A 12,392-nucleotide genomic window follows, 5' to 3' on the forward strand; every position below is an offset into this window, starting at 1 on the left:
TCAACAAAGAAAGAGAGTTGGGCCTGTTAGGGCATGCCTTTAATCCCAGCACTTGGGAGGCAAAAGCAGGCGGATCTCTGTGAAATCAAGGCCAGCCTGGTCTACATAGTGGTTTCCAGGCCAGCCTATGGTTACAAGGAAACCCTGTTTCAAAAAAGACAAAGAAACAAAGAAAGAAAGAAAGAAAATAAGTTAATAATGCAATTACCATAAAAGTCACCACTAGGGGGCTGGAAAGATGGCCCAGCTGTTAAAAGCACTTGCTCTTGTAGAGGACTTGGATTGGGTTCCCAGCATCCACATGGCCACTCCTAACTGTAACTCCAGTTCCAGGGGATCTAGCACCTTCTGGCCTCTGAAGGCACCAAGCATACACATGGTACACATATATGCATGCAAATAAACACACATCAAATAAAAAATAAAGCTTAAAAAAATAAGAGTCACCTTTGGGTTGCCTCTAATGAGGTGGGGGGCGGGGCTGGAGAGATGGCTAAGCGGTTAAAAGCACTGGCTGCTCTTGCAGAGGATCGGGGTTCAATTCCCAGCACCCACATGGTGGCTACAAACCGTCCTTAATTCCAGTTCCAGGGGAATCCGAAGCTCTCTTCTGATTTCTGCAGCATTGCACAACACAGGTGCACTCACACACAACTCATACACTTAAAAAATAATAAAAATAAAAATAAAAAATAAATAAATAAAAAAGAATGAGAGAGGAGACTACAGGGAGGACACAAGACTGGAGGGGTCTGCCCAGGACTGGTATTTGGTAGGTGGCAGCTATACAAGCATTTGTGTGTAACTATTCACTCAGGTGTGTAGACCTGTTTGATCCACTCTTCTCTACCTGTGTTCATCTAAGAAACCAGGTCTAATTTCCTGCCTGGCATTTGCACTGAGGTTGACAAAGGTGACTTCTCTCTCCTTTTCAGAAGCTGGAAACCTGCCTGGCTCCACTTAGTGGCTGCAGGCCCTGGGCACCGCCTTGGCTGGTCACCGGCCCTTCTCCCTGTGCCTCAGCTCCCAGCCCAGCCCCAACCACACGCTGTCCAGGTTGGTTTAAACCGCTTTATTGGGGTTGGCTGGTACAGGTCGGGTCATGTACACAGGGCCCGCTCACCCCTACGCAAAGCCCTGGGCCTCCTACCTCCCCTCCATCACCGAGGGTGGCCAGAGGTTTGAGCCAGTTCCGGGGCGGGGTGAGCCCAATAGAAATACTTACAAACCACCAGGGTGGGTGTCCCCTGATCAGAACGGTGAGGGGATCGGGTGGAGGGGGCCCTTGGGTGAACTTCACAGGCCCAAGAGGGGGTTGGATAGAGGGGGGCTCGGGGAGCCTCGAAGACCCTGCTTGGGTCCTGCTGGTGCTGTCTGCTCGGCCCTGGCAGCCTCCGCCTCCCTGGGGGGCCAGGAGCCCATTTTAGGTAGAAAGGGGCGCCCAAGAGGCTCTGAGAGGGACCCTGCTCAGTGCCACCGCCCCAGGGCCTCACCCGGGAGGCGCTAGTCCGGCTCAGAGGCATCAAGTCCAAAGTGGGGAGGGCTGGCCGTCCACACCCGCAGGTGCCACCGGGGCTGGCAGCAAGGAGGGGGATGCAGGAGGCGGGAGGGGGGACAAGCAAGCAAAGCAAACACGGGACTCCGCTGAAGCTGGTGGCGGGGACAGCCGGGCCCCGTCCCCGCCCAGCGCAGGGCGGCCCATCCCCTCGGAGCCCAGGGCCACCTGCTCCGCCAGGTCACCGCAGGGGCCGGGGGAGGGGCTGGCATGCTGGGCGGGGTGAGGGCGAGGCCCGGCGGCTGGGGTCCGGTCCAGTCGGGTCTACAGGCTGCAAGCCTCGGGCAGCGAGCGCTTGCGCAGCTCCTTGCCGGGCTTGGGTGGTGGGGGCGCGGGTGCGGCCGGGGGCGCCTCCGGCAGCTGCAGGACCGCGTTCTCCCCCGGCCGCACCCGCAGGTAGGCCTTGACCTTGTGGTGCCGGGCCTTGCCGTCGCTGAAGTCGATGACGCGGCACTCGTAGGTGCCCTCGTCCGTGGGCTTCACCCGCGACAGTCGCAGCTTGTGGGAGATGTTGCTGCCCACCACCTTGACCACCTGGGGGCGACAAGAAGGACCGTGAGGATCATTGGAGGCTCCAGCAAAAGCAGCCAGGCTGTCCCCACCCCAAGGCTGGGTCCCGGACACTGCCAGGAAGGGACCCCAAGGGTGGCACAAGGGCAGTTAAGGAACAAATGGACAAACTGAAGCAGTGCTAATGCCCATTAAAGAACAGTGGGTCCTGCCAGTGGAATACTGCCCAGCCATGAAGGTGAGGCTGGATCCAGCCAGTCCGGCTGTGTGCACAGTCCTTGCAAAGCTATTGGGCTGTGCTGTTCACCAACACCAACAGAACCCTCTGGGCATAAAAGCCTCTGTGCAGAGGAGCTTAGACTCTGGAGCGAAGCAGTCCTCTCACAGCAGACAGCCTGTGGAGCTCTGGAGGAATTCAGGACTGGGTACACAGCAAGGTGGAAGCTCCTTTTCACATTTATCTACCTGGGTCTCCACCTGGGTGGGGAGTGTGGTCAGAGAACAACTTGCAGGAGCAGTTCTGTCCTACAGTGTCGGTCCCTGGGATCAAACTCAGGTAGTCATGCTTCGGGGACAGAGCCTTTACCTGCTGTGCCATCTCACTGACCCAAGCTCTAGTTCTTTAAGACACAGGCTGATGACCACTTTAGCAGGGCATTCCATGGAGGTGGAGCTAGAGTGTTGTTTGTCTTTGTGAAGTTCTGGCCTTTTATTGCATTTTGCTGGATTATAGCACCACACCCGGCTCTTGATTGGGTTTTTAATTCTTCATTTTACAGTTGGAGCTTAGCTGTCCTAGGTCAAGTACATCCAGCTTGGCAAACATCTCTTTCATGTTTGCGCTGTGGAACTGCCATGCAGAGCACCAAAATTCACAGCTTCCCAAAGCCTTGGGCCCTTCTGTGCCAGTGCTTACTCCCCACTGGGACCTTTTTGCTTCTGTCACCATAGTCTTTCTAGAACTCTCTAATGGGGCCTCTTCACCATGTATGGCTTCTCTCACACAATACAGTATTGGTGGTAGTTCAGCTAGCTCTTTCTGTTGCTGTGTAATATTCCATCCAATGATCACACCACAGCCTGTTTATCCAGTCTCCTATTGGTCAGCATTTGGTAATTTCTAGATTGGCACTCTCATGAACCAATCTGCTGTGACTCTAACCCTGCTGGGAACTTTTTTTCAATAAGAGAAAAGGCAGTTAGAATAAAATTGGGGAAGCTGGTTGATGAGACTCTGATCTATTTTTGTAAATTTCTATAAGTCTATAGTTCAAAATAAAAAGGGTTTTTAAAGGGGAGGAAGTTGGGCCTAAGGAGGCGGTGGGGTGTGAGTGCCTTTCTTGCTTGGATGGATTGGCAAAGTTCAGCTCTGTCAGGCCCCCCCCACCCTGAACTGTAGTGTCCCCCTTCTGAATGGCCCCAGCTAGCCTGTGTTTGCTAACCTCCAGCTGTTGGGTGGCAAAGTCCAGTTTTGAGCCCCTACTGATCCCCCAAAGTGAGGGTTCAGGGGCAGAGGATGGTCTCTGAGCGGTGGGGTGGCCTGCAGACATGTTTCCCAGCCTGCACCAAGACACACACGTGACTTCTAACCATCTTCCTCCTACTTCTTGCCATCCACTATCAGATGTGAAACTCCTGGGTGCAGGGCCTTTGCACAAGCTGCAGCCTACCTATCTTTACCAGCTTTTCCTTTGTGTGTCTGGTGCCTGCCATTTCTCTCCCTGAGTAAACAGTGACTACCAGGAGGGTGGCAACCCATCCCCCATACCCCCGCCCCACCACAGACAGAGCCTCCCACTGGTCACCACCCCCCAGGAAACAGGAAAACACCCATATGTGATAGTGGTACAGCAAGAGGCACTGTAAGACACAGGCAGAACTTTCCAGTGGCAAACAGCTGCCCCTATGGGCATGAGAAGGTGCTCCCTCCCTAGTGGAAGGCCCCCAGCTGGACCCCATCCTGCGGCTGTCTTCCATCACCCTGACCAAGGGCAGAGAGAGGCCCCGTGGTCCCGCCTTGCTCTTGGTCGAGTTAGAAGCCATTGCAAATGCGCAGCGGGAGCGAATTACCTCAACATCTGTTTCCCTCACGGATATTAATTATCCTTCATTTGTCAACCCTACAAGGCGCTAATGGAGTAATAATGCGCAGCGCTGGGAGCAGGCACTCCTAGGGGGAAGGAGCCCTGCGCCCCGCCCTCAAGGCGCAGGCAGAGGGGCGCTGAAGCCCCAACCCTGGCTGTCAGCTCCCTCCTCTGCCTCCTGGAGGCCAAGGGCGGCGGCTGCCTTCAGAAGGCCAGTGCTTCCCGCAGAGGATAGGCGGAGACAGACTGGCCTCTCACCGGCACCCCGGCCGCGGTCCTCCTGAGCTACGCTCATGTATTCATTCAACAAACGTGGCTGAGCTGGCCCGGGGGCTGACCGTCCAGGGCAGAAGCCAGAGGAAGGCGAGGCCGCAGCCGGGTGCCCCATCCTCAGAGTGCGTCGAGGGCAAAGGACCAAACCACAGCCACCGGTGCTGGGGACTGTGTGCCCGAATCTCCCCTAGAAACCTCCCCAGCGCCCCGAGGAGGGTTGGTAGCATTCCCCACTGCCTGAAGGAGACAAGTGAGCCGCCCCCCGCCACACCCCGGGGCGAGGCCTCGGCACAGAAGCCCCGGCCACTTCACGCTCCAGCCCCGTCGGCCTCCTGTGTCCCAGGGGAGCCCCGCCCCAAGTCTCATCAGGGGCCCGCGGGGCTGGAGAGCGCTCCACTCCGCCGCAGTCTTCTTAGGGTGACGGACGCCTGCTGGGCTTCCTCACGAATACGTGCGACCGAGAGCGGCCGGAGGAGGAGACACCCGCAGGGCGGTCGGGCCGTACATCATAATCACAACGCGCCATCGACAGGCCTCGGCGATTAAGCACCTAATCACGCCGAAAGAGCCGGGCCGGGCCGGGCCTGACCGCCAGCCTTCTGCTGGCCACGGCCACACAGCCGGGGATGTGTCCTCCCCGCTGGACCGGGAGGAATGGCCATCTGTGCCCACGTGTGACCTTGCCTCAATGCCCCACGGGGACACCTGAGCCTGGAAGGTGTGAGGTAGGGGATGGCCTGTGCTTCCGCTGCCCCCTCACCAGTCCCTGGGCAGGTTCGGAGCCTAACTCAGGGAGCTCCCGGCCCTGGGCTCACCACCTCCAGTCCAGAATCCCACTGCTCCTGCCAGAACATGCCAGACTCCGCCCTTCTCTCCAGACCCCTCCCTTTCCTCCCCAGGAGCCAGCGCAGGTCCTGACCCTCCCAACCGGATCCTCACCTCTGAGGTCTCCCCAAAGCTCCTCTTCCACTGGTCCCACTCGCTCTTCCACGTACAAGTGGGCCCATGACTCAGGACTGGCACAACACCAAGGGCCTTTGACGCCTCAACTCCACCCCTGCAGGGAGTCCCCAGGCCTATGACAGCTCAGGCCCCTGCCACAGGCTTCCAGAGACCAGCCATTCTCCTGTGGTGGTGGCAACAGGCAGCTTTCCTTTTTTCTCATGGGAATAGTACATAACCGCCCATCTCCATCTCCCACTCAGGCTTGGGGAGTGGATGTCAGCGACCGTGGCTTTCTTGAAGTATCTTCTGCCTCAGGTCCACTCCACAGTGGCCTCAGTCATCACTCCACAGTGGGGCCTGGGGAACTTCTTTTTCTTTGGAAATTAATTTGGGGTGGGGCACAGGCAGCAGGTCTCCACATTGAGAGATGGAAGCTTCAGGCACTGAGCTCAGGACCCGGGGATCGGTATCACGCCGTGTATCAGCCCCATACCAGCCCCCGAGCCTCGGCTGAGGGACCCAGCCTCCACTACATTCCCATGGCCTGCAGATGCCCAGGACCCCGCCCCTACAAGGCTCAGGGCACCGGTGGCCTGCTGGTCATGTTCAAGGTCTGGGAGGTTTGCTGTGGTCTGCCTAAAGCCCTAGGCTGTGGTTCTAGTTAAAGCCCTGGTTTGATCCCCTTGACAGCCTTACAAGTGGGGATGGTGCTGACTTATTGATTTAAGTCATTCCCCATAAGACCAACAACATGACTCAGTGGGTAAAGGTGCTTGAGGACCTGAGTTTGATCTCTGAGACCCACATTGTAGAAGGAGAGAACCAACTCCCACAAGTTCTCCTCTGACCATTGTATTAGAGCCAGTGATCTCCAGACAGTTGCCAGCTCTCTCCACCTCTCACCCATTTCCAGATCCCAAGACAGGCAAAGGAGTCATGATTTCCCACTCACATAAACCACTACCTTTCACACAGGCCAATCACTAGCACTTTACAGTTTCCACTGTTTTCTTATACCAGTTAATTCCAGAAACCAGAACCAGGGCTCAGCTCCTGGCATGCTAAGCACCAGCCTGATGGTGTCCTAACAGCCCCCACCTGCTGCCAGGAAAGCCAACCTTGAGTCTGTGCCTCCTCAGGATTCTGTGCAGCACCCACAGGTTCAGAGGCATCCCTCCCTGCACTGCACCTGAGTCTCCCACAGGCCCTGTGGGTTCTGGATTCTCTGAGTTCCCTCACTGACTCATGTCACTGGACTCCCACATGTGCACCATGGTAACAATACACACAGATCTGTTTGTAGGTACATGCCTGTGTGAGAGAGATAATCAACTGTAAACATCTACTGGGCACCTTCTATGTGCCAGGCACTATGTGCCAGGTTCTGTACTGGGTCCACTGACTAGACAGACACAACGCAATACTTACAGAGGAGGATGATAGGCTAATACATGGCCAGCAGGGAAGGGGAAGGGACACAACTGTGACTGTGTCCAACATGGCTCCCTCAGCTGAGCAGTAAAGGGAAAGAGGGGAACAGCTTTCTAGGCAGAGGGCCTGGCCTGTGCAAAGGCCCAGGGATGGGAGGAAATGGGATGAGCCTGGGCATTGGCAGAGTGATCACACACAGCCTCGAAGACCAAGGAGAAAAGTTTTCACCTTTTTCTAAGACGTTAAGAAGCCAGGCTGCAGGTCTGGCCTCTGCACTTAGGAACACTGGCTTGCATGGCTGACTGTAAAAGGCTAGGCCTGGTACCAGACCCTGGAGCCCAGCTGGTTGGGGACTATGTGGGGTGGACTGAGGGTGGCTTCACACTTCCACAACCCATGCATTTTATTTAACTAATTAGTGTTGGATTCCTCTCACATGGAGCCAGCAGCCTGGGATTATAATCCTCTCTATCAAGTAAATGATTCTGTCCTTTGCCAGAGTCACTCCTGAAACTACAGACACAGTTGAGGCAAAGGGTGTGTCCACAAGAGGAAGAGGTGTTAGTACACTCTCAGACCTCTGCCTGTGGGGCTCATGGTATGTGTGTAGGGGCTAAGAAACGGGATGAAACGGGAACATGCCCTTGGCGGAGGGCAGGAGGGCTAGTCCCCTCTGCTCCCATTTCACCTCCTTTTCTCAAACTTGCCTGCCTCCTCCAGGCTGAGCCTTGGGTGTCTGGGCTCCACAAAACTCACAATTTTCACACTCTAGCTCCCTGGTGTCCCTGGCCTTGCTGGGCTCTGGCAGAGCCTGGGGACAAGAGGCTCAGCAACACTGGTCACTCGGAGTCATCTCTAGCTAGTTTTGACCCTCCAGCCTCAACTGCAGAAATGGACAAACACTTGGCCCTTCCTGCCCAGTGTGGCTACACTAAATGAGTGGATGCATAAGGCCCAGCCAGTCCAGAAGTCCCTGCACCTGGGAGTCACATCACGAAGGGACCCAGGACCAAGGACCTTGAGATGCTGTCAGTCATAATGAGCCAAAAAAGCCCACTCAGCCTCCTGAGACCTTGTAGCTTCCCCAAATGACAAATGGGGCTGAGCTGCACACAGAGTACTGAAGAGCACTGGGCCTTGGCCTGCCAGGGGAGAATGCGTCTTCTCTTCTGTCATTTTTTTCTGCCTGTCATTCAATGAACTTGAAAAATTTCTGGCCTTAAAAACAAAACAAAACAACAACAACAAAAAAAACCCACAAGAAACAGAACCAGGGCATTTTCCCCTTTCTCGGTTTTTGGGTTTTTTTCCCCCCTCTTCCATCTTCTTGCCCAAACTCCCTTCTGAAATGGACCAAATTTTTTTTTATTATGGTCAGTCCTCCGCTAGAGTGTTTGTGAGAAGTCATTATCAAAACTCACACTTATTTTGGTGGCGTCCTTCCCCGAGTCCTCCTGCTGAGAGGCTTTTAGCTGTTGGGAGGGGGAGGGACAGAGAGCAGAGACAAAGTGTTAGTACAGGCAGGGGTGGGGGACACACCAGGGTGGCAGAGGACAGTTAGGACAGTGGTAAAAGGAGTTGGATTTGATAAGTGCATAATGTGTGCAGCTAGCCAGCACTCAGGAGACAGAGGCAGGTAGATTTATGTGAGTTCAAGGCCAGCCTGGCCTACACAGCAAGGTCCAGGCCACCATATCCAATCTAAATAGATTTTTTTTAAAAAAAACAATATTCTAGGGACTGAAGAGATGGCTCAGCAGTTAAGAGCACAAACTGCTCTTGTAAAGGACCCAGGTTCAATTCCCAGCACCCACATGGTGGCTAACACCTTCTGTAACCCCAGTTCAAGGGCAATCCAACAGCCTCTTCTGACCTCTGTGGACAATGCATGACATGGGTGAACTTACATACATGCAGGCATTACATTCATACACATAAAATTTAAAAATATTAAAAATACATATTCTAGGAGCTGGAGAAATAGCTCAGTGGTTAAGAGCACTTACTGCTCGTCCAGAGGACCTGGATTTGGTTCCCAGCACCCACATGGTGGCTAATACCCATCCTTAACTCCAGTTCCATGGGATCAGATGCCCTCTTCTGGTCTCTGAAGGCATTGCATGCATATGATACATTTACATACATATGGGCAAAACACTCATACACATAAAAATATATTTAAAAAATTTAAGAAAATATTCTGGATAAAAGCCATGAGGTCTGGAGTTGAAGTCCCTCAGCTCTGTGTCCATTGGGAATTTTGGGGAAGGTCAGACAAAAGGAAATGAAGGGGGTACTTGGGAAACTGACCACAGAGCCAGGAGTTTGGATTGCTGAGGATATAAAGGGAAGAACATAGGTGGCACTGCCCTAGGAGGGCATCAGTCTGTGCCCAGTCTCTATCGGGGAATGTATCAGTACTTCTAGGAGTTCATACACCTGAACGTACATTTGTAGCAGATGTGGTTGGAGCCCTGGCCATGTCCTGGAGGCTTCTGCCCTTGAACACCCAAGAACATCCTTGAATACCCTCAAATTCCCAGAAACTCCCAAGCATTTCCTCTGGTCACCAGGATCCTCCACATTGCATGTGGCAGGCCATCCAGAAATCAAGACAGAGTTTACTGTATACTTGTGTAGATACTGGAGGGTGTGTGTGTACATGCTGCTTTGCGGATGTGAAGGTGTGTACACAAGTGTTCACGTAGGGGGCGGGAGGGATGGCTCAGCGGTTAAGAGCACTGACTGCTCTTGTAGAGGTCCCCGGTTCAATTCTCAGCACCCACATGGCGGCTATGAACTGTTCTTAACTCCAGTTCCAGGGGAATCCAAAACCTTCTTCTGACCTCCGCGGCACTGCATGACACGGGTGTATTCACATACATGTAGGCAATACACAAATACATAAAATAAAAATTTAAAAAAAAAAGTGTTCATGTAGGTATGTATGTGTATGTGTCCGTGTGCTGCTGTGGAAACGCATGCCTGGGATGCCAGTGTCCCTGAGGGTGTCCCCGAAAGCAGACTCAGGGCGCAATACGGACATGTACATGGTTCATTTAGGAAGCGAGGTCAGAAAGTACAGCAGAAGAGGTGGTGAGCAGGACATTAACCAGCCAGCTACGCCTGAACTGAGAGCTTTACCCTGCCAGGCACCTTGGAAACTGTAGTTTAGAACTCTCATCAATGACACAGCCACAGGGTGAGGGAAGCAGGGAGTTTATTCACCACCCCTTCCCATCTCTGAGTGGAGGCTGCCCTCATCTGCTTTGCTGACAGCAGGTGCCATTTCCCTGAGAAAATCCTTAGGCAGAGTGGCAGACTGGGCTAGTGACAGGGACAGGGGCATGCAGGGTATAGTACTCTGACATCTGCTGTGGCTATGTGAACTCATGAGTCTGTGTGTGTGGAGGGGTAAATGTATATGTCATGACTCCATTCAGAGAGCCAGTCTACATGTGAGCATGCATGCTTGGAATGAATTTGAGAATGAACTCTGCAGCAACGCCACCAGTCACATGCAAAAACATCACCAGTGTGGCATGGAGAGGTGGTGGGAAGTGTCCCGAGGCCCTGAAGCAGGTGTCATCCTTCTGGCCTCAGTCTCCCTCACACTAGGGGAAGGTGTCTCTGTGTGGCAGTTCAGGGGCTAAGCCGCGCTCTATTTGTCCCTTTTAAGAGCACACATTATTTTGGCCATCACCTGCCCCAACCACAGCAGGAAAGGAGGGCCCAACTGGGTGCTGCTGAGGACAGTGATATTGGGCATAGAGTTCCCCCACCCCCCAACTGGGTGGGGCTTCCCTAGTTCCCTGAAGTGTGCCCCGGGGCAGAGTACCTGGTTGGAGGCCCATGTTTGCTTGTCTGTCCAGTCCTGGTGGCTGCGCACATACCACCACTGGATCTCCAGTGAGTAGGACGGAGAGCCACTGCCACGGAAGGAACAGGCCATCTCCACATCCTCGCCTGTCCTTGCTGTCATGTCATGGGGCGTCTCTGTGAAGAGTGCTGTGCAGGGAACAGGCAGGTGAGGGCTCAGAAACAGGAGGCTGGACACAGGGCAGGTAAGTATGGGAAGACACTGTCTGAGGGTCCAGAGGAGAGATGGAGGAGAGTTGGCTTAGAAATGAGCCAGATTCTTGGGTTGGGCATAGTGGCCTCTGCCTTTAATCCCAGCACTCTGGAGGCAGAGGCAGGCAGATCTCTGTGAGTTCAAGGCCAGTTGGTCTACATAGTGAGTAGCAGGTTGGCTAGGGCTACCTAGTGAGACTCTATTTCAAAAAAAACAAATAATTCTTCCAGATTCTTCCATCCACCCTGCCCAGTGATCCCTGTCCAAGAGTGTGGAAGCTAGCTCCATCTTCTAAACTCAAATCCCACCTCAGGGTTCCCACTGCCCCTGGAGTGCACCCAGACCCCACTTTGGTCCCCTGGTGGCTCTGTCAGGCTCCTTTCTCCCTATTCAGGGTCCTGTCTCCTCTCCAGGCTCCGTTGTTCCCTGCCTGTCCCTCCTGGCTCCTATGGTCACTCATCTCTCAGTTCCAAGTTGCCTCTGTGGGTCCCTAGTGTCTTTGTTCACATGGCCATCACATTGGCTGCCCCAGGTGGAGGCAGGTGGCGCAGGGGAACAGTGGCAGCTGCCCGGCCAGGCCCAGCTTCCACCAACAAGCAGTTCCCCAGAGCTGGCAGGAACCACCCCTACATGTGCCCCATGCTGTGTTCCACTTCCCAGACCCAGCACTCTCCCCACCATATGCTCTGGCTCTAGGCTCTATCGCCCCAAACAAACAAATGCTGTCCTGAGATGCATTCCTTCCCCCTCTCAGGAGAGATTATTCCACCTGGAAGATGGATGATGCCTGGCTACTGCAGGTCACTCCAGGAATGTGATGTTCATCAGCCCCCACCAGACCGCTCAGTCCTCCACCTCCAGCTCAGAGGGACATACACTTCCAGGTCCTGAGGGCCTCCTGTTCCTCCTGTCCCAGAAAGTGGGGCACCTGGATTAAGGGGGATCAGCTTCTTCCCCTCCCCAGGACAATGGGGGCTTTGTATGATCAGGTTTGACAACTTCACTAATGTGGAAGCTTCTCTTTTTCTGCCCATGTGGAGTTTACTTAAGCAATCGTCTGTGGGCTGAGGAGAGAGCTTACCAGGTCCCTTTCCCCTAAGGTCAAAGTATACAAAGTTTCTTGTGCAGGTATGTTGGGGGTGTGGAAGGGCTTATCCTAGGTGCATAAACAATGGGTGGGTGCAGGGGGCTGTGAGCTGCCTTTCCACCCAGCCACCCCAAGAGCTGGAGCTGTCCTTGTCCCATCAGGAGGAAAGCCAGGCTCCTATAGGGTATGTGCCACTACACCTGCCTTTGATATGATTTTTTTTCCCCATTTATAAAATGACATTTTGGGGGCTAGAGAGACAGCTCAGCTCTTGGCGAGGACTTGAGTTTAGTTCCCAATACCCACATGGCAGCTAATAACTCTCTGTAACTCCAGTTCCAGTTCTTCTGCCCTCTGTGAGCATTGCACATATGAGTACACTTACATGTATGCATGCAGGCAATACAATCATACACATAAAATAAAAATAATAGG

At 53.9% G+C, this 12,392-nt stretch overlaps 1 protein-coding gene across 1 annotated transcript in view; it reads right to left on the bottom strand.

Annotated features, from left to right (window-relative positions):
• Positions 1-1,752: 1,752 nt before the first annotated feature.
• Positions 1,753-12,392, bottom strand: part of Vstm2l (V-set and transmembrane domain containing 2 like) — a 30,936-nt gene continuing 20,296 nt past the window's right edge. The window contains exons 2-4 of the mRNA XM_008855664.3: positions 10,637-10,806; positions 8,220-8,270; positions 1,753-2,089 (exon numbers count right to left, since the gene is read on the bottom strand). Coding sequence (XP_008853886.1) covers positions 1,820-2,089; positions 8,220-8,270; positions 10,637-10,806 — 491 coding nt within the window. The 3' untranslated portion in view covers positions 1,753-1,819. The remainder of the gene's footprint in view (positions 2,090-8,219; positions 8,271-10,636; positions 10,807-12,392) is intronic.

The sequence above is a fragment of the Nannospalax galili genome, unplaced genomic scaffold (assembly GCF_000622305.1).
Source record: "Nannospalax galili isolate Female #2095 unplaced genomic scaffold, S.galili_v1.0 scaffold228, whole genome shotgun sequence".
Lineage (NCBI taxonomy): Eukaryota > Metazoa > Chordata > Mammalia > Rodentia > Spalacidae > Nannospalax > Nannospalax galili.